This window comes from Amia ocellicauda, unplaced genomic scaffold (genome assembly GCF_036373705.1).
Source record: "Amia ocellicauda isolate fAmiCal2 unplaced genomic scaffold, fAmiCal2.hap1 HAP1_SCAFFOLD_57, whole genome shotgun sequence".
Lineage (NCBI taxonomy): Eukaryota > Metazoa > Chordata > Actinopteri > Amiiformes > Amiidae > Amia > Amia ocellicauda.
Genome location: NW_027102987.1, coordinates 428,191 through 450,803, shown reverse-complemented (window position 1 = coordinate 450,803; position 22,613 = coordinate 428,191). Strand labels below are relative to the sequence as shown.

The 22,613-nt window shown below is 40.0% G+C and overlaps 1 protein-coding gene across 1 annotated transcript; it reads right to left on the bottom strand.

Annotated features, from left to right (window-relative positions):
* Window positions 1-1,609: 1,609 nt before the first annotated feature.
* On the bottom strand, window positions 1,610-20,667 carry LOC136738602 (trace amine-associated receptor 9-like). Its single transcript, XM_066698291.1, has 3 exons — window positions 20,318-20,667; window positions 19,779-19,879; window positions 1,610-1,783 (listed from the first exon to the last, which is right to left on the bottom strand). Exons 1-3 carry the CDS (start codon window positions 20,604-20,606, stop codon window positions 1,610-1,612), a joined length of 564 nt encoding a protein of 187 aa, XP_066554388.1. The 5' UTR covers window positions 20,607-20,667.
* Between the last annotated feature and the right edge of the window lie 1,946 nt (window positions 20,668-22,613).

Sequence of the window (22,613 nt, the reverse complement as noted above, 5' to 3'; positions counted from 1 at the left end):
ATCCCTTACACTGCTTCCAATTCAATTTATATATTTATTTACAAAAATAATTATCCTAACAATCGCTACACCTATATTAAAACGTTTACTTGGAATTAATCAACTCAACAGCGAGACCAACAATAATACATGCAGATAATAAATGACTTAATTAATTTGAATGTAAATTAACATTATTACTATAAACTTGCAACAACACGATTATTACATGAATTTCATAAAAAGGAAATAGAGAATAATGAATTCCAGACTTCGGAAATAAAGAGAGTGAGAACAGCTCATGGGTTCCATGGAATTCTGCAGATCTGTGCTACAAGAACATGAATGCGACTTATTCGGTACGTGCAATGTAGGCAATGGTCTTGGTTAACCAATTTCGTTCTCTTGTCCCTCCCACTTGTAGTGTGCCCAATCACGACTGAAATATTTGATTGACTAGAGTTTAATAATTTCTATATGGTTAACTCTACCCTCCCCTAGCAACATAGACGTGGTTAGGCAAAGGCGCGAGAAGGTTACCTTCAGCTATCATTAAAAAACAAAACAATGATAGCTGAAGTTTTGTTTATGTGATGTACTAAAATGTAATAAAAAAATGTTAGTTGCCACTTCCAAAGTGTAACAGACAAACGATCCAACAGATTTAAGTAATCTCTTCTCTTATTCCCCATACATGTCATTTATTGGTAAAAAGTTACCTCATTCGTGATTAAGGACTCTTAAGTAAGATAGCTAATATATAAATCACGTATGAGGTAACGTATTACTGATAAACGACATATCAGGGGAATAAGAGAAAAGATGTCTGCTTTTAACCAGCTCCAGCTCTGGAGCCACAAAAAACAGTGCAAACTTGGATGTGAAGGTTATAAATAATGATTCCTTTTTACTTCCTTTATGTAAATAACTGTTTAACGAAACCAAAATATTAATAACAAACATCTGTTTAACCATTCAAACATGAAAAGGTAGAAAACTGTAAAGATGTCTGTGGCAATTAGGGTTGCCAGCCGGCCAGTATTTTAGCGGACTGTCCGGTATTTGTACACTACATGGCCAACAGTATGTGGACACCCCTTCTAATTAGTGTATATAGCACGTGGGGGACTCTGAGATCAAGTAGAGGAAGATTCTATGGTCTTATGAAACCAAAATAGAGCTTTCTGGCCTCAAACCTAAGCACTTCATTTGGTGCAAGCCTAACACCGCACATTATCCTGAGAACACCATCCCTACCATGAAGCATGGTGGTGCCAGCATTACGTAAAATGGATGCAGCAAAGTTTTTCTAGAAATCATATTTTTCACTTTGACATTATGGACATTTTCGGTGTTGATCAGTGGCAAAAACACCATTCTGATTTCATGTTCTAACACAATGACATGTGGAAAAGACCAAGAGGGGTGAATACTTTTGCGTAGGAGCTCAGCCACAAAATAATGTATTATGTACTAATAGTTGGAGTGAGAACTGATCTTATTTTATAACCCCCAACACACTATACACAACTATACTTATGAAGTTACATATTTTGTTAATTTAAGAAAACTGGACTTAATATCTGGGTGAGTTTAATGAAGGGGGAAAGAGTGGAGCAGCTCCATGACCTCAGCTCTGGCTCCAGGCTCCGGAGCACTCCGATGAGCTCAGCTGCAGCTCCAGGCAATGCCAGCTCCAGCTCCGCTCCAGCTCCGGAGCACAACTAACAAAAACTGTCCAGCTCCGCTCCGGCTCCGGGTCCTGGAGCTGGCTCCGGGCTCCGGAGCCGGTGCACGGCCAACCCTACATCACATAAACAAAACTTCAACTTCTACACTTCAGAGTCGCAGTAAGTGGCAGGACAGCCAGCCCAATATCAAGGAAGGAGACTTAGTTCTGCTGAGAGACAACCAGTCAAAGAGAAACCAGTGGCCTATGGCACTCGTCATTAAAGCCACTCCCGACACCGATGGAAAGGTCAGGAAACTTGAACTTAAGGTCACCAAGAGTGGTACTCTAAAACCTTTTTCAGACCTATTACAGAAGTAGTTGTTCTTATGTCTTCTTAAGCCTTTAATGGTCACTGCAGGTATAGTTGTTCATATGTTTTCATACATTTATACTTTAATAAATGTGGTATTGTGTTCAATACCAGGCGGGGAGTGTCATGAAAGGATATCTAGTTCAGGGGTACCACCACCTAGTGGTCCCTTTTGACAATCACTTGTTGCAACCTGCTGCATTTTTGCTTAGTTCTAAAACAATTCTGATTGGTTGCCTTTGGTCACATTGCAAGGTCAAAGTGCAGTCGGCCATTTTACACAGAAAAATAATAGAGAAAGCATCCTTTCAACTTGTCTTTGCAATCTTCTTCCATTTGCTCGTGTTAAACCCTGGAGAAGCTTTGCTTGTAAGTAATATTGTTTATATTATCAGTTAGCTGCGGGTTCTGTTCATATTTTGTAATTCCATTGTTTATTTTGTTATGCTGTGTAGATAAACAGCTGACCTCATTGTTACATGGGTTGCATAGTTATTGAATGTAGTTAAACTGTTTGATGCAACGTGATTTAGTAATCATACATTTTTTAAAGGTAATGTCTTTAAGTTGTACATTGTATACTTACCTGTATTAGCATTTTATACAACCAATGTATGGCGTTTAATTGAGAATACTGTTTCTATATTTGTCATTGCAGTTCACAAAATAATAGGATCCAATGTTGTGAGAATGCACATGTTACTCAGGACATTCAAGTAAACATCCCGAACTTTACTTCAGCGCCTGGGTCTTCATTCAAGTCTTGCAATATTAATCCTTAGTGTTTAGCTATCTGTCTATTCATGCAGAGCCACACATGCGGGAGACAGAATAGTCATGCTGTCAAAATCTGCAGTTGTCTCCTCTGTAAGTTTCTGACGGACAGGCTCCACACTCACTTCTACCTCATCAAACAATTGAACATCTCCTCTAACAAAACTCTGGCCGTCTGACCATGCCTTCGGTTTGTGGACAAGTTCCTGATACCTGTCATTCATCTCAAGAACATGCTCCTTCCTTCTCAAAAGAGGCTCTGTCACAATTTTACAAATTAATCCAAGTGCCCTACATCCTGACAAGTACTGTCTAACATTTTGATCAGCAAAAACAGCTTCCACCTATTTGTTTTGATGCTGAATTTCTCTACTGAATTCCAGCATATCAGAGTGCAGGTAAAAAACCCAGCTGCATTGAAAAACGTAATGTTGATTCTATTACCTTTGAATGGTACCAGTGGCACAAATTCAGATGTATCCTTGCCTAACAGAAATGTCTTGAATTGCACTAGTTTTCCACTTTTTTCACAGCCTCTTTCCTGCACTGCGTTGCATACAGTTCTGATCAATCTAACTGTCCTGCTTTCTCCTACTGTTTCGTGTACCCAATGTAAGCACAAACTACCTACTTTGTCTCCACCAAAAATGAATCTCTCCCAGATAGAAAGTGTTACATCAGCCTGGTGGGCCAAACCATCAACTAGATGCAATCCACAGAAATGCTCATTTTAAAGTCTAAGTTTAACCTTATCAGCCTTACTGTGTTGTTCAAAGTCTTCTGGAAGAATTCACAATCTCTGGAAGAATATCTGATCTGTATGTAGACAAAATGCCATTCTCAGTTGCAGCTCTGTCCCCCTCAAGATTTGTAATTGTTGTGAATATTTCACAAAAATGTACATTCAAGTCACACCCCCCACTTCTGACTATGTCCTGAACCATTTTTCTGACAGTATCAAATGTACACTGAGCAGAGCCTGATGTCTGTTCCCTGAGTCCTAAATGCATCCTTGTACCATCCTTAAAAAAGATGCCAGCAGTGCCATAAATGTGACCTATTTTGGTTGTCCCATCTGTGCAGAGAGTCAATTCATTTTCTGTAAGAATTCTACTCTGTACATGCTGCAATGATACTTTCCTAGCTTCCAGCACCATATATTTGCAGAAAGTGTCTCCTGGAAGTCTTTCTATCTGTGTACCTGTCAGTTTTTCTAAAACTACTCTAACAATCTGAGATGCCTTATGTGTGCTAATTCCCATATTAGTAACTAAGTTCATGTACACTTCCCTTACAGCATCCGTGTATCTTTTTTCCACATATGTTTTGGTCTTGTTCTCTAAGAACTTGTCCAACTATCCCTTCACTTCTTCATACTCGCCCTGCCAGAACAGCACCTCCTCATTTAACTCTCTAACCTTGTCTGCCACACTTAAGCTCAGTTTATCATCCTTTGCAGATTTTCTTTTATAGTAATTCAGTTTCATGGTTCTTTTACTATGCACCTGCTTCTGCACCTCAATGCTCTGCTCTAACTTAGCATTAGCCAATACAAGCAGATCTTTCCCCTCCCTAAGCTGAAGTGCCTCTCTCTGCATTTCTTGATTTTTGTCATCTCTGTGTCTACTCCTTTTATTGACATTTCTAACACTCGTCCGGGCTAATTTGTCTGAAATGGTTCTCAATTCTTTTTTTCAGTTTAACTATCTTCACCTCAGCCTCATACAACCAAACCCCCTTCTCTTTCCTCTCTATGTCTATTTGGTCTCTTTCATCTGCCAGAGCTTTACATTCTGAGGTCAAGTCGTTCACATTCCTCATCTCTTTTCGTATCCCGTCAACTACAGAATCCACATTTTGCAAATTAAGCAAATGGTTCTCCGCGCTTCCTGCACGTGCATCTGAAGCCTCGCCATCTCCCGAGTCATGCATGATTCTTTTAAATGGCAGTGTGAATCCTGCCACTTCTAATTCTGCTCTTCTACTGAATGTTGTCTTTCTATACTTCACTTCCAACGTCTTTACATACTTCAATAGCTCACTTTTAAAGAGCAATTATTGCTCTTAATTTTGTAAATCCAAATTGAAGTTATTCATCAGAATTTTACAAAGTGAGCGATTAACCGGTTTACCTCTCCATTTCCTTCTCACAAATCTGTACATTTCTAACATTGCACCATTGTTCAAACTTCTAACTTCCAGCTTGTCTTCTTTGTGAAACACAGAACTCGACACTAAATCAGTCCCTAATTCAGTGTTCTGTGTCTTTCTTCTTTCAATTTCTCTGTTTCATTTCATTTTGTTTCTTATTTTATTTTGTCTTGTCTTTATACTGCAAATGTTTCTGTAGCTGTAGCGGAGTCTGCTTTTGACAACTCAAACTTTATATTACGGCGCTTCTAATTATTCCACACCCCTATCACAGCACACTGGATATTTATTGGATATGAAATATGAAAAAATACCTGGAGACACTTATCTTGTATATTATTGGTTTAAATTTCAACCAATCATGTTAGAAAACTGCACGCCTGATGAAATCCATGTAAAACCCAGATCATCTCACAGCAACCACTGGCATCAGATATACACCTGCGCTTATTGGCTTTGATTTTTAACAGAACAGATATTAAATAAAAGTAAGACAAATCCACAACTAGGATTCAGTTTATTAGTTTCCTGTCTGTCATTTACATTAATGCATTTTTCATCATAATATGGGCAATAATACACTTCAAATGACTCCCACAGTCATATGCAACAACAACAAAAAGCATGCATTGACACTTAAAAGAGGAAATAAGAAATACAACATTCAAATTCCAGTCAAACCTGCAGGTCATCATCGCTTATTACAGAATGGAATGCTGGAATACGCATGCGCTCCTGCTGCTGAGGGGAAATGGCAGTTTGTATTCGAATTTCTTTTTTCCCCAGAAAGATATGGCGTATGTTGCATTTAAAACCTTGTGAATTACAGAGCCCAAAAAGTTTGGCTTAGGTCTGTATAAAAATTGAAAGTAGATGGGTACGGCCACCTCTAATATCAGTGGCAACACAGGCGTTTTATGTTCATACGAGTAGTAAACAAACCTATTTTTTTCTAACGTCCTGACTTCGGGTATGAAAAGGCTCATAATATGCTATTGGTGTCGATGTAACCTGTCAAATGACACCTACATTAGGGGTGTGCGTGAATCCACCATTTGGGTTTGAGCTTTTAGAGAAGGGCAGGGACCAAAAATCTTGGTGCCGCTGCACCCTGAGAGGCACCTCTCCTGTTGAGTGACAGGGAGCAGCAGGCTTTTCACATCAGTGTGCAGAGAAAAAAGCCTTTAGTTTTGACACACAGTTTTATGTTTACTGTATTTGTTAGGTTTTGTATTACTAATCTATGTAGTATTTGGAACGGATGGTTCTTTTAATTTTTCTTAATAGTAATTTGAAAATGGCACACCTAAATGCTTGTAACCTCTTCACGGAGAGCTTCTACACTCTACACATGCTGTTAGGGAATGTTCGTCCTCCCTACCTTTAGTGTCAGCTGTTTAGCTGAGTAACAGCTTGAGCGAGATTTTTAACAAATTTTAAGGTTTTAATTGATTTGCCTGCTGTAGTAATGAATCTATCTGTATAAATGTTAACTGTACTGCCTTCTGCTATTTTTAGTGCTTCTGTGAGAACGACTAATTCAGCGACTTGAGCTGACAGAGAACCTAAGAAGACGGCACGAAACCTGGGTGTCATCTGTGATCATAATCTATCTTTTGAATCACACATTCAAATTGTGTCGAGATCTTCCTTCCTCCAGCTTAGAAACATTGCTAGACTAAGACAATTCCTCTCGTTACAGGACACTGAGAAATTGATACATGCATTTGTTACATCTAGATTGGATTACTGCAATGCCATTCTGTCAGGCAGCACAAACAGAGCTATTTCTGCACTTCAGATAGTCCAAAATGCTGCTGCAAGAATCCTAACAAAAACAAAAAAACATGAACACATCACTCCAGTATTGGCTTTAAAGTGTTCTTATTAACATTTAAAGCACTTAAGGGACTGGCACCTCCCTACTTAATAGATCTCCCTATCGAATACACTCCAGGTCGGCCATTGAGATCACAGTAAGCCGGTTACTTAGCGCTCCCTAAAATACACAAGAAAACCGCAGGTGGTAGGGCATTCAGTTATAGGGCCCAAAGCTGTGGAATGATCTTCCAGCCAATGTAAGAGATTGGCTGTCTTAGCCTTTAAATCATGTCTGAAGACTCATCTGTTTAGTCTCTGTTTTTCTAGCCCATAGTGCCGCCGGTGTGCCATGGACATGCAATTGCACTGTCTTAGGAAATGTCCTGCACTGCATGACCAGTATCTGAGCACGACTGCCCTCTTGTCTTCCAGCAACAGCCCCCTCTGAGGGTCCAACGAGGCACCTCGTCCCCCACCATGGAAGTCTGATGAGGCATAACCCACCCCAGAGGCATCTCATCACGGAGGGTCAACGGGGCATCCACACCGAAGGACTGACGAGCCGTCGCAACCCAAAGCCTGTTGATGGACCAACCCTCCCACCCCCAATGGCCAGGCCTCCTCCAGAGGGATGAGCATAGCCAGCAGCACCGATAAATAACTTTCTGATCTCCTTGCTGCTGTAATAACTATACTGCCTGGAGGGGAGGCAACCATTAGGCCTGGGCCCTAAGCCATGGACCCCCAGAGATTCATTTTCTCCTACATGCCATCCATAGGAGTTTTTTGTTTTTCTCTCCTCCGTGCCTAAATGGTTTATTTACTTTACTATGTTCACTCACTTTATTCTAGATCATGTAAAATGTTTACAGGTCTATATTTTATTTTATTGTATTGATATTGGTCGTTTGTGAGTTCCTGCTTGCCCTGTGAAATTACATGTCGTAAATAGCGTACTTGTGTCAGCCCTATCTGAGCTTTCTTAGGGCTAACTTTGAATCCTGAATCTCTTAATGCTTGTAAAACAGCTATTAGTGTGCCTTAATGTGTGGTTTCATCTGGTGAGGCAATGAGGAGGTCATCAACATTTTGGATTATTTTGCTGTCCCAAATGGAGAGATCCACCTGGGAGAGAGCCTCAGCCATTGCCTGGTGAAATAACGTGGGGCTGTTGTGAAAACCCTGTGGGGGTTTTACTATATTGCTTGGCGCCTATAGTAAAAGCAAATTTGTTCTGGGAGTCTGCATCAAGAGGCAGGCTCCAGAATCCATTGCTAATATCAAGGACAGTAAAAATTGAGTGTTTAGGGTTTTTGAGGATTGAGGATTGTGTTTGGACTAGCGACTGTAGGGTGTAGGCATGGAGTTACTTTATTTAGATGTATGTAATCAATGGTCAGTCGCCAAGAGCCATCAGGTTTGGATACAGGCCATATGGGAGAATTAATAGTTGATTTTGTTTCGCATACAATGCCTTGAGCTTGTAGTTAATCAATTATTTGTCTAACTGCAGTGAGGGCTTCTGGTTTAATTGAATATTGTTTGTGCGCTTTGTGTTCAGGGCCTAGCACTGATATTGGCTGGGTCCTGGCTAGGCCATAGTCTTATTTATGTGTGGCCCAGACTTCAGGGACAGTGGCCGTCAGATCTCTTATGAGCTGGAGGAGGTGTTCAGTATCACTGCTAGGGGTGCCACCCTGCGGAGCTGTGGGGGTTGGGGCCCGCGTGGCTCCTGCATTCCAGCATTGTTCTTTTGTGTGTCTGTGGTGCCCGCAAAATAAGCATTTTAATGGGGTGTCATTTGTATATTTATTTCTGGACCGGCATTCTTTAGATGTGTGGCCCAGTCGGCTGCAATTGAAGCATTTCCCGTTTGCGGGGAAGGCGGCTGCGGCGGAACGGCGGCAATTGGTTTCTTTCTCTGATTCTGTTTATTTTCTACTTCGGTAGCCCACTGGATTATTCTTTGATAAGTATCGCCTACTGGTACCCCCATGCTGAGGATCTCTTGGTAGCGGCCACTCATGCCTTCCTTAAGCAGTTTTAGAAATATAGCATGTTCTCTATCCGCCTTGCCGAGGCCCAAATGCTCGCAGAATGTGGTGTGTTTTTGCTCTCTGTATTTGCCGGGTTTCTGGGTGATGCCGACTACGAATGCCCAGTTCCCCTGTCACAGCTTTTACTGACTGCATGAAATCACTTATTCGAGCAGGTGAAGGATGGGTCACACCATCAGCCCACCTCCCTTCTCTCATATTAGCAGCCAGTCTGTCCCACATGAGCTTCAGGAATTTCGCTATCACGATTACGTGAACATCTTTAGGGTGCATTTGATGAATGTAAATCATTTCTCCTAGTTTGTCCCAGAAATCTAGGTTACCATGGTTTGGTTTTAATTTAGGGAGATCAGAGAGAATCGCATGTTTTTCTCTGGGGGTGAATGATCTGTGGACGGAGGTGTTTAAAGTTATTAACCTGCCACTGTTCTGGCTTCCTATGTGTTCATGTGTGGATGTCTCAATCGGAGCCATCTTAACGGTCTCCGTCTCTCTTATATCATTTAAATCAGGGTAAAGTTTTCCTTCACCTGGATTGTGAAGGACACTCAAGACGCATCTTTTCTGACAGTACTTGTAATATTAGTCCTCTATCCCTGCTAGATAGCACTTCACAGTTTTTATTATGCTTCTTGCGTTCTTGATTGTTTTCCTCCTTGCTCCCTTTCCCGTAGCCCTTGACTGTGACCCTACATCTTGTCAGCACTTAGCTTTCATCGTCCAGGATGTGGGAAGTCACTTACTGTACTTGTGTAAATTGTAAATTGGAATTTGTAAAATGTATTATTTTGAATTGCTGTTTTAGCTAAATTGAATTTGTAATGATTGATGCCTTGTACTTCACTGTATTTTTGCACTTTGCACTTATGTTGTAAGTTGCACTGGATAAGGGCATCTGCCAATAAATAATAATAATAATAATAAGGTGGAGGCTATGCTGCAACACCGAATCCACATCCACAATAATGTTCGTATTCATAAGCCCAGGCTTTCCTTTTTAAATCGTTCCAATCCGGGTTGTCCCCATTCAGTCATGTACCCAGCACGCTGGCGCAGTTTCTAATTATGTTTATCATTTTATTTATTTGGTTTTCTATCCCTTTCTGTTTATCTTTCTCTTCTTTTAATTCGGTCTTGAGTTTTTCAATTTTATCGCACAATCCTTCTACGTTTCGTGTGCGTTGATGTTACGGGCGGGGCGTAATGAGCCATTTGCAGTCAATTAGTCACTGTTTATTTATTTATCTAAATTAAATTTCACTTAAGTATTGTTTGTTTTTTTTACTTCCTTATTTTCTACATTTGTGTTTTTTGGTGATTGGGTTAATTATTAATTAATTTGATTGATTGTTTTGGTTGATAAGCGCACACCACTGGGTTACATTCCACGTGGACTCATCGTGCACGTCATCTCAGTGATTGTTTTCACCTGTACCCCAGCCTCTCAAGAGTATTTAAACCCAGAGAGACAGTCTGTCGTGGCACAACCAACCACGGAGTAGCACATACGCCCGGATCCAAGCCAAGGTGCAGCGCAGGAGGGAGGAACATGGTTGAGAGAGTGGAAGATAAGGGACAGCGGCGAGCGCCGGAGATCTCCTCAGAAATGGATTATAAAGGAAGCTGGGGAAGCGGTGCACATTGCACAATGGGAGCCGACAGAGAAACTTCATGGAGCGTTAAGTACTGTGCTTTATTTCATGCAGAATGGGAAGAGATAAAAGAAACCACACAAAGCAGGAATTGAGCTTTCTGTATTCGTTAGGGTGTTTGTTTTCTGTCCACCTAGTGAAATAGGGTGCCTGTGTTGGGGTTGCAGAGACTTACCTGTACCAGCTGGCCTGTTGTCCTGGCGTGTGCCTGTGAAATAGGAGGATTATTGAATAATTGCATTTGAGTTTGTGCAATTTGAGACTTGCGATTATTTGCTCTCACCTGCAGTTGCTGAGGTCTCAGTTGGTCAATGTTTCCCGGCACTATTGAACGGACTTGGTTATATCCTCTGAGGACAAGGGGGATTCTGCCTGCAATACTGCACTTTCCTGTGGATAGGAGCCTATAAACCTTGGTTGCTGCTATTCATATTTTAGATTAGGAAATTGGCTTTTATATATATATATATATATATATATATATATATATACATTTTTTTTTTTTCCTCTTGTTTGGGTAGGGTTTTTACTAGTTTTAGTGCCCAGTTTTATTAAAGGCGATTTGAATCGGTTTAAACACATAAGTCTGATTATTTTTCACTAGTGCAGTCTTCATGCCCTGTCCTAGCTAAATAAAATTTATTTTTACAAACTTGTCTTCTGGGGTCCAGTCGAGCCTGCCCGGGGGAGCGTGTACGAGGTCCTCTCTCGTTAAATAAAAGAGGTGGCTTGGTCGTGAGCGTGTCTTCCCTAAGTACCCCATGGTGACCCTTACACAGACATTTCACTACACAGTCCCTAAATATTAGGTGATAAATAAATGTACTCAGCTTTTGGACTTAAGATGTTTTGTGTATGGAGTTGGGTCCTTGTCAACTACGCCATCTGAAGAAACTTTTAAATGGATGAAAACGACAGCGCAGGAGTTGTTGCAAATGTAGTTCTCTTCCGGGTTTTGTATTTTATACAGCTGTAAACAAAAGGTGAATAATGTCCAATCAGCAGAGGGCAGTATCCTGGATGTCCATGTGGATTGTCTCAGCCTTCGCTGCTCTACTTCCTCTTCCTCCTTTGGAGGGTGAGGTTACTACACAGCAGGGATGACATCACAATTTCCTCCACAAAGCATTCTGGGATGCGCAAAGGACTGTGGGGGAGAGAGTGGTTCAATGTGTTTTGCACATGGAACCAGAAAAGTGGGTGTGCAGGGGAAGAGAGACAGAACTATTCAACAATATTTTACATATTCCATTCAAAGAAATATATACATTTGAATATTTATGTGGAGCTGCTATGTAACTTATTGTATTTAAATTTCTGACAATAGCATTTAGGGATGTTCAATGCTAGTTGTTCTACATTTACTGTCCTTCCAGACAAACAAACATGAAACATTTATTCAAACATGCATTCAGAAAAGTGCTTCAGAAGACTAACCCCAGAGCAATGACTTAGGATCTGCAAGCAACTCTGGAATCATCAGCATCTTTTGTTCTCAACATCTTTTGCATGAAGCTTAAATTAAATGTAGTCAAGAACACTCAATAAACATAAGTTTTCACTCTTTGAGTTAATTTCTGATGTATATAAACTACTGTATATCTGTTAATTAATCATGCTGCAATAATTATATTACTTCAACATTTTGTTTCATATATTCAAATTGTATTTGTGCTTATGAAAATTGTAAGCCGGAAACTAGCACATTGACAGTGCTTATTTAAACTGAGTGTCACAGATTATGTTAATTAGCTCACTTAATAACCACTAATTGTTGTTCACTTATGGGTGGCATGGTGGCTAGCGCTGCTGCCTCACAGCTGCAGAGTCTCGGATTTGAGTCCTGTGGGTATCTCTTGGGGTCCTGTCTGTGTGGAGTTTGCATGTTCTCCCCGTGTCCATGTGGGTTTTCTCTGGGCTCTCCGGTTTCCTCCCACTGTCCACAGACATGTAGGGTAGGTTAGGTTAATTGGTCTCGCTAAATTGCCCTGTACTGTATGTAGGTCTGTATGTGTGTGTTCCTGCCTTGTGCCCTATGCCTGCCGGGATCGGCTGCGGCTTCCCCGCAACACTCGCCAGGATGAGCGGTTTTGAAAATGGATGAATGCATGTTGTTCACTTATATATGGTTTATCCACTTGCTCATTTTTATTATTTTCCCTGAAAGTAATATTTAAAAATAGACTGGATAGGATCCTTGGTCACCAAACGAGCACAATGGGTCGAATGGCCTGCTCGTTTGTAAACTTTCTTTTATTCTTATGTATGTTGTGTTTTTTCAAAAGATTCTGGAATTCTCTGTTGAGAAACTCTTTACCTTTATCAGACTGCAGTTTATAAGGACACCACCCTTGCAAGAGTACATTTTCAAAGGCCTGCATAACAACATCAGGCAGCACTGTGGAGTAGTGATTAGGGCTCCGGACTCATGACTGGAAGGTGAGTTCAAATCCCGGGTGGGGCAGTGCTGTTGTACACTTGAGCAAGGTACTTCACTTAGATTGCTCCAGTAAAAATGCCCAGCTGTATAAATGGGTACAAATGTAAGTCGCCCTGGATAAGAGCCATCAGCTAAATGACAATAATAATAATAACATTTATTCCTCAACACTTGCACCAATGCATATTTTGATAATACATCTGTACACGTTAACATTAATTATAATATTTATTATTATTATATTTTGATAAATTGGACATATCCACTAGATTCACCTGCCATTGTGAATCTATGTCTGAAATATACACACGATTTCTTTTAAGGTTAATTCTAGACGGTTTGTAAGCAATTGAGAAAAGTATAACACATACAGCAATTTGTTCTACTATTCAAACAAAAAAAAATCAACTGATTGGTTACTTGCTCTATATCCACTATTACACCGGCATTTATTTTATAAGAACACACATCGGTTACATAAATGTATAAAACAATAATATGTGCTAAAAATAAGGGAGTGCTCCTAATCTCAGCTCGGTACCTGCATAAAAGACACCGGTCCACAGAAGCAATCAATCAATCAGATTCCAAACTCTTCACCATGGCCAAGACCAAAGATCTGTCCAAGGATGTCAGGGACAAGATTGTAGACCTACACAAGGCTGGAATGGGCTACAAGACCATCGCCAAGCAGCTTGGTGAGAAGGTGACAACAGTTGGTGCGATTATTCGCAAATGGAAGAAACACAAAATAACTGTCAGTCTACAATTGGTAACACACTACGCCGTGAAGGACTGAAATCCTGCAGCGCCCGCAAGGTCCCCCTGCTCAAGAAAGCACATGTACAGGCCCATCTGAAGTTTGCCAATGAACATCTGAATGATTCAGAGGAGAACTGGGTGAAAGTGTTGTGGGCAGATGAGACCAAAATCAAGCTCTTTGGCATCAACTCAACTCGCTGTGTTTGGAGGAAGAGGAATGACCCCAAGAACACCATCCCCATCGTCAAACAAAGGGACGATGGACGGGGCCATGTACTGTCAAATCTTGGGTGAGAACCTCCTTCCCTCAGCCAGGGCATTGAAAATGGGTCGTAGATGGGTATTCCAGCATGACAATGACCCAAAACACACAGCCAAGGCAACAAAGGAGTGGCTCAAGAAGAAGCACATTAAGGTCCTGGAGTGGCCTAGCCAGTCTCCAGACCTTAATCCAATAGAAAATCTGTGGAGGGAGCTGAAGGTTCGAGTTGCCAAACGTCAGCCTCGAAACCTTAATGACTTGGAGAGGATCTGCAAAGAGGAGTGGGACAAAATCCCTCCTGAGATGTGCAAACCATGTGGCCAACTACAAGAAACGTCTGACCTCTGTGATTGCCAACAAGGGTTTTGCCACCAAGTACTAAGTCGAAGGGGTCAAATACTTATTTCCCTCATTAACATGCAAATCAATTTATAATTTTTTTGAAATGCGTTTTTCTGGATTTTGTTGTTGTTATTCTGTCTCTCACTGTTAAAATACACCTACCATTAAAATTATAGACTGATCATTTCCTTGTCAGTGGGCAAACGTACCAAATCAGAAGCGATCAAATACTTTTTTCCCTCACTGTATGTCAATCAGGGAAATCAATATTCTTTGCTCCCAACCCCGCTAGCAAACTTAGTTTTTGGACCTCTGTATTTTTTTAATCCTGCATACAGCCATGGCAGGCACCCTTATCAGCTCGCTGTCTCCTCCCTTACGACGGCTTGGTTATACAGTAACCCCTCCCCCTTGGGCAGTGCATCCGACTTGAAAGCTAATGATAGGTTGCATATGCAACTCCAGTTATCCGAAAAAGGAAGCACTGCACAAGGGTTGCAAGGTCGAGTGGGAGTCCTGGCTCCCCGCAAAAGAGGATGAACCTGCGTTAACTCCCAATTGTTCCACTCCCAATTGCTAGTTTTAACTTTTGTTTTTTATACATTGGAGACAAAGAGATTCTAATCTCTTTCCTTCCAAACTTCGGATTGGTCAGGTTTGGGGTAATAAAATTCAAATTCAAATCGAAGCAGTCTTTGCCATTCCTCTCCCTAGTACCCTTGAGCAAAGTACCTCACTTAGATTGCTCCAGTAAAATACCAGTGAAAGTTAATTTGGACGATAAAATAATTTAACCATAACAAATCGCTTTTATTAACATGTACAGATAACATTAATCATATCTTAAAAAAAAAAAAAAAACTTTTCGACGAGTCTCCAATCTACAGCCTTACTACAACGTTGGGAGGATTGGTGTGTGTTAGCTGGGCTACTGCTATCCAACCATGCCAACCATATGCCGACGTTGGCTATACGTCACTCCCCCGACCATTCTACTGTCTGACCATGAAAACCATATGCCGATGTCGGCTATATGTCTCCCCCCAACCACGACTGTTGTCCAACCATGCCAACCATATGCTGACATTGCCCCAACATCCTGTGCTATTTGGGAAGTATAGAATAAATGTGGGAATTAATGTATACACATTTTAGTGTGAACTGGTATCTATTGTACATTTTCATAGAAAGTAATTAATCTAAAACACACCCAGCAATGAATATGAATACTACATATGAGAACAACAAATATAAACACATTAATAAAAAATATGAAGACAAATAGATAGCCTTTTAAAGGTAGGGTATGCAATCTTTTCCAGAATTTTGTTTTGTTATATTGGTTGAAAGTCTCTTCACATCCTGATAGCAATCAATAATTTAAGTGGTCTAAATGTAAAATATATATATATATATATCTTCTGTGGAAGGGACAGGACTAAAAAAGGATCGACCAATCATTGCATTCGGTCTGAATGTAATGATAGGATGTACTTCCTGTCTGTCAATCTATATTTGCATACCGCCGCGCAACTTGTTCGCACAGACAATCATACATCATCAGCGCGGGAACCTTGACGCTGTGCAGAGCGAGCGTGAGAATGGAAGGCGAGTCGCCGCTACTATTTTTAAAAACATAATAACCATAATTAAGTTGTTTACGTTCGTTATTATTGTAATGTCTAACCTGTGAATGAGACATGAGGTAATCTGAAAGCGTTGTGATCGATTCCACCAACCCGTCTCTCCTCCTGGCGCTGAGACTCTGCTCTGTGGTGTGTTGTGTTCATGTGTGATAGAGGGGGCGTGGCTTTGGAGACACCTCTGAAGCGAGGGCGGGCTTGCTTTCAAAACAAGCTGCTAACTGCTGGCCTCTCAGGATTGCATACCCTAGCTTTAATATATGTTAAACATGCAAAACATTATTTGTTACATGCATATTGTGTAACGTAAGCAGTAATGGCATTTAGGATAGATTACTTGGAAAAATCAAGGTTTGTAGTGAGGGGGGAAATGTAATGAGTTGAATCCCGCAAATAAAGTGTGAAGGATGGGAATAAGAGAGCAGTTTGAGCCATACAAGCTGCAATTAAACTATAGCCTATTGAAAGCCCAGAGTTCATGTCAGAAATTTAAATACAATAAATGACATATCAGCTCTGCATAAATATTCAAATGTATATGAATATGTATATATACTTATTTGAATGGAGTATGTAAAATGTTGTATAGTTCTCTCTGTCTGTCTCCCCCTGCACACCCACTTTTCTGGTTCCACATGTAAAACACGTTGAACAACTCTCCCCTCCCCCTGCAGCAACTTTTGTCTTTGTCTGGTTCCACGTGCAGGGATGCCTCTCAACATTTTGGAAAGAGCATCAAATGATGTTAAAGTGCAGTGAAAGTCCATCAGATCTGTGGCAAAAGTGTATGGCATATGCCACATCACTCTGTAAAGAGTGGAAGAAGTTGGAAGAGAAGGGATCAAGGGAACTTCCATGTGTAGGCTGCTATAGTGGAAAGAAGGTCTTGATGAACTGATGAACAAGAGAAAGATTTGACAGAATATCTAACGAGGGCTGCTGATGTATATTATGGACTGTGTCCATGTGAGGTAAGCAGCTAGGAACTGGTAAAGGATAAGTCAGTGGAAAGTTAGCAATTTATGTTGGTGGCAATGTAAAATATAATGGATGGGGAAATATTTAAACATTTTTATGTGACTTAAATTACAGGTGAGAGAACTTGCATATCAGCTTGCAGTGAAATATGGGTCCAAACATCCAAAGTCTGTGAGACTGGTTTTCAATCTACATGAAAAGAAACCCAACTCTGTCCATTAGGAGTGCCGAGCACCAGTTTTAATAAAAACAACGTGGCAATGTTTTTCAGAAAAGTTGACAAAGTGATAAGGAAGCACAACTTACTGCAAACGACATTTGGAATGCCGATGAGACTGGCATAACAACTGTGCAAACTCCTGACAGAGTGATTGCAAAACGTGGCCCTAAACAGGTTGGGGTGATGACATCAGGAGAAAGGGGTTCACTGGTCTCTATCGCGTGTGCAGTCAATGCCATTGGCAACACAATTCCTCCAACATTTGTTTCCCCACGTGTACGTTACGCAGACCATTTTGTACGAGATGGGCCAATATGAAGTATTGGAAGTGGAAATCAGGATGGATACAGAAGGCTGATTTCGTCATCTTTCTCAAGCACTTTGCAAACCACACCAAGGTCAGCCCTGAGAAAAATGTGCTACTGCTCCTTGATAACCACAGCTCACACCTGTCAATTGCAGCCATCGATTTCTGCAAGAACAATGGAATTGTGATGCTAACATTCCCCTCTCACTGCATTCACAAGCTCCAACCCCTCGACATGAGTGTATATGGCCCACTCAAGAAGATGAGGTGAACAGTGCAAGCGATTCCTGCATGACAATGAATCCAGGAAAGACCATGACAATATATGATATACCAGGACTTGTGAAGACAGCACTTCCAGGTGCAGCTACACCAAAGAATGTACAGGCTGGATTCCAGTGCAGTGGAGGAAAGAGAGTTTGCACCTTCACAGGTAATAGATCGTCCTGATCCAGCTGCTCACCAGGCCACTCCTCCAGCTGCTCACCAGGCCACTCCTCCAGCTGCCCACCAGGCCACTTTTTCAGCCACCCACCAGGCCACTGCCCAATCAAGCTGTGGTGAAAAAACTGAAAGTCACTTGAACTTTAGCCCAGTTAACATACGACCCTTACCAAAAGCTGGACCAAGGAAAATGCCTGTAACAGGCAGGAAGAGGAAACAAACAGCAGTACTCACTGATACACCTGTCAAGATGGCCCTGGAAGACGAGCAGAGAAGAAGTTCTGACAATGTGAAACAGAAAATAAGCTTTCCAAAGAAAGGTCTGGGCAGGAAACAAGTCAAATCAACTCGCACAAAGCAACAACGACCTGGGCTGTCTAAGATGAAATCAGGAAAGAAAAATCAGGAAATGCATAACATCGAGCCACAGGACACAAATTCCTCAGATGCTGAATTTCTGTATTGTGTGCATGGAACACTTCAATAATTCAAAGCCAAATGAAAATTGGGTTCAGTGTTTGACTGGTAATCTGTGGGCCCACGAAGCCTGCACTGCAGAAGTGCCATACATCTGTCACCATTGTGACTCTGAGGGTGATTAACAACTTGACAGACACACACACACTAATGTTTAATTGTTTTATTATTATGTTCGAATGTTGGTGTTAGACCTGTAGGCTTCAAGACTTGCTTGTTTGCAAGACAAGCAATATTCAGTTGGTGCACATTTGCTTGCACATTTTGTTAAATTTATTATGTTCACTACTATGTTACTATTACTGACCGTAAATAAGGTCACGTCCCCCCCCCCCACACACACACAGACAGACACACACACGCCAATTATGTTAAAAAGTCATTTAAGTGTTCAATAATAAGCTTTTAATATCATGTTTTTCTCATATTCCTTATTACATAATGTTACATTTCACCCCATTGTATATCATAATGTTACATTTCACCCCAGAGTATGTTACAACTAACCCAGACTATGGGGTGAATTGTAACGTTTTACTCCTTGTATTTGAGACTAAACCATGCATTTTCTGTCTGTGTTGCAGAGATAAGAGCTACACCATTTAGTAGCAGACACATGTAACTACTTTGTATTACATTTTGAAAGCACTGGCTTAACAGAGCTCCGAGATACAGACAGAAAGGTCAAATATGTTACCTGGTCTCCCCTAGTTGACTGGGTCCTTTCTGAATTTTTCGGGTTTTTAAGCAAAGTCAATAAATCTTGAATACAGCTCGCTATTTCCTCTCAAATGCGTTCAGATATTTGTGTGGAAATTTGATCAAACTGTATTTTTGCATTTTGTAGCAATCTTAAAATTTGAACTGCCAATTTAAAAAGAGCCCTCTTGGATATTTCTCTTGACATTTCTAAGCACATTCTTAATCCCTCTGAGAGTTCATAACACAGCTTCGGTTTGTGCCATGATCTCTGATAATGCTGGAGAAAAAAAATGCATGAACGTGAAGTGATATGTGTAGTGATATTCTCATCCAACAATACAGGAAGTCATTTGCAGATATCTTGAAATGGTTTGCAGATATCTCTAAATGATTTGCAGACATTATGGCAAGCCGCTGTTTTTTAAAATAACACAATCTGTTTTACCACTTAACATTGATTTCTGAACTTGCAGTGATCTCTTAATTTTTTCCAGAGCTGTATGTATATATATATGTTTTTTTTATTCTGTGTACAGTTTCTTTCTAGAGGAATTAGGGTAATATATTTTTAAAGTAACAATGAGCTTCAGTGCTTTTTGAAACCATGGATAGAAAAAAGCATAAATTAGTGGATTAAATGTGGAATTAATGTAAGACAAAGATAAAACAGCTTCAATTACTATTCGTGGAATTATTAAATTGAAAAAGAAGTAAAGTATGTTAACTATGTAGTAAGGGAGCCAGCAACCTATAAAGACACCCATTACTATTCCTAGTGTTTTAGCAGCTTTTTGCTCTCTGTTGCGCTGTGCTCTTCTTCTACTGTCTTCAAGTGTTAATGTTCTGTCTTCCATTATTTGTATTAGTCTGGCTTGATTTCTGGCAACAGTGTAAATGCGTGCATATAACCCAATCATGACAAAACAGGGAACGAAAAAAGTTATAAAATCCAGGTATACCCAAATGACTTCAAAAGGAATTAAACAGGCTCCCTCACATGATACCATTGCAGCCAAATCCGGAAGACTTTGGTAATTTGATGAGGAGAAAAACACTCCAAAGCTATATAATGCTCCCAATACCCACGCAAGACTTATAAACATCCAGGCTACTCTGATGTTGATTTTGTTTGTATAATGAAGAGGCTCACACACTGCATAGTAGCGATCAATAGCAATTAAACACAAGTGAAAAACTGAAGTATTGCAAAGCACAATTGAAATATATGCATAAAAGTAGCAATAAAATGATCCATAATACCAACAATTTTCAACCATAATGATCACACTGAATGGAAGAACAAAAATCCCAAGAAGGAAATCAACAATTGCTAGAGAAAGAACCAACAGATTATTTGGTGAATGAAGCTGCTTGAAATGAGAGATGGAAATAATCACAACCAGATTGCCACCAACAGTGATTAGCACTGCTAGAAGAAACACAAAATACAAAACTGCTCTTTCACCAACCGAACTGGAGCGTTTAATGCAGGATTTGGTAACATTTTCATAGCAGTACTCTACGGAGTCCATCTGAATGAAGGATGAATTCATCTTGCTGAGGCTGGAAGTGAGGTACTGATGAAACCACAAGATGCAAGTTCAGTCAGAAGTAAAAAAAAAAAAAAAAAAAAAAAAAAATCTGTTGAGAGAAAGATGTTTAAATTGAATGCATTTACTTAAAATCTCCTACATTTCTAATAATTTTAATCTATTTAAATATTAAAATATAAATGCTTGTAATGTTGAAAAAGCCACAAAGATGATTATATTATAACTTAAGTGTTGCCTGAGGTTATTCACTCTCCGGATATTGTAATTCAGTAAAAGACAAAGCAAGTCACTGCAATCTACATAATTAACTTAAAACACAAATATAACAAAATTTTTTGTGTTCTTATTAGTAAAATACATTACCTTATGAGATAACTTCTTCATTGACGAAGACCCCATGTGTACTTCCCATCTTCTGGATTCCCTGAATGTGCCGAGTCCCGGTTGAAAGCAGACTTATATACAGTGTGAGAGCTCCCTGGAGTTCAGTGACACTTGGATATCTTGGGAGATAATTAAATGTGATTGGTTATGAAGACCAGTTGTACTCATCATTTCAGACCACAGTGAAGCAATGGGTTGTGGGAGAGTGGTGTGTAATGTATCAAATGTACCACTTTAGCAGAGCAGTCAATGTAATGTAATGTAAAATGGTTTATATAGTTTTTATAATTCATAACTACATGATTGTACATAGCAGCCCCAACCTCAGTTTAGTCCCCAAGGTTTACAATTTCTGTCGTAGGTTTTATACATTCTTTGGGCTGGGCATATGATTGTTGGTTCCTTGTCATCAAACAGATGTTTCATTGTCTCCAGTACATGTCCGTCCTTAAGTGGAGAAACAGGAAACCCACAAACAGACACTGAGAGAGTCTCAGCAAAACATTATCTTGTTGATCAGCCTATTTTGCAAAACAGTCTTATTTGCTTGAACCTTAACATGTCAGTATTACTTTTATTTCAAATCTTTGTATTGATTTAATGCAATAGCAATACACAGAAATCATTATGTACTACTATGTACAAATAAGGAACATTAGGATATTCAGAGATTAAGTTACCCCTTTCCCACCCATCCTTTCCCACCACAAAAAAAAAACCACACAAAGAGGTATGTGTAACATAAAGTTACCTAATTTCCCAAATCAGTACCCTAACATACCATACTGTACATACACAGATATAAACATGTATAATACTGCACACACATACATATAATACAATGAAGCACATATCCAAAAGCACAGTGCATGTAAAGATATACATTACAAGCAAAAAAAAAAAAAAAAAAAAGATTTTCAAAGGGAGACTCATGGGCACCAGGGGGACATCTATGAGGTTGTCATTAAAATGACTTATGGTAGTCAATTGATTTGTAACAACAAAAGAAAGCCCTGCCACCTAGCATAAAACTTGTTAGTAGATCCATGCACAGTGAATTATATTTTTTCCAATTTCAAGAATTGCATAACGTCCTTAACCCAATGACCAATGAGTAGTCTGTTCCCATTTCAACAAAATCAAATGTCTAGCCAAAAGTGTAGCAAAAGCAAGTGAGTCAGATTGAGATTTGAGCAGGGAGATATTATCAGGCACCACCCCAAACAGAGCAATAAGTGGTGATTGTTCAATATGGCATTCAAATATTTGGGAAAAACATTCAAATATAAAACTCCAAAAAGAAGCTAATTTAGGGCAAGAGCAAAACATGTGGAGCAAAGAGGTCGGGGCCTGTTTACACCTATCACAAGTCAGGTTTAGATCAGTATAGATCTTTGATAACCTCTGCTTACACCAGTTTAGACAATGTACATCTTTAAACTGTATAAGAGCATGTCTGGCACAGACAGAGGAAGAGTGTACTCATAACAGAACAGACTCCCATTCCTCATCCGAAAACTGCAAACCGAGATCTTGTTCGTATAAGCTTTTTAATCTTTAAGGCAGAATTATTAAATACATTTTAGAAATGTATCCTTTTAGCTGTGGGTTTAGTTGTAACAA

Bases quoted from the DNA above. Each gene is read 5' to 3' on its own strand.
- LOC136738602 (XM_066698291.1), bottom strand. From the start codon at position 20,606: ATGAATTCATCCTTCATTCAGATGGACTCCGTAGAGTACTGCTATGAA. The intron at 19,880-20,317 runs GTTGGTATTATG...TAACACTTGAAG, and splicing joins GATCATTATGGTTGAAAATT to ACAGTAGAAGAAGAGCACAG. The intron at 1,784-19,778 runs GTTAACATACTT...TATGTGATGTAG, and splicing joins GCTGGCTCCCTTACTACATA to GGTTGGCCGTGCACCGGCTC.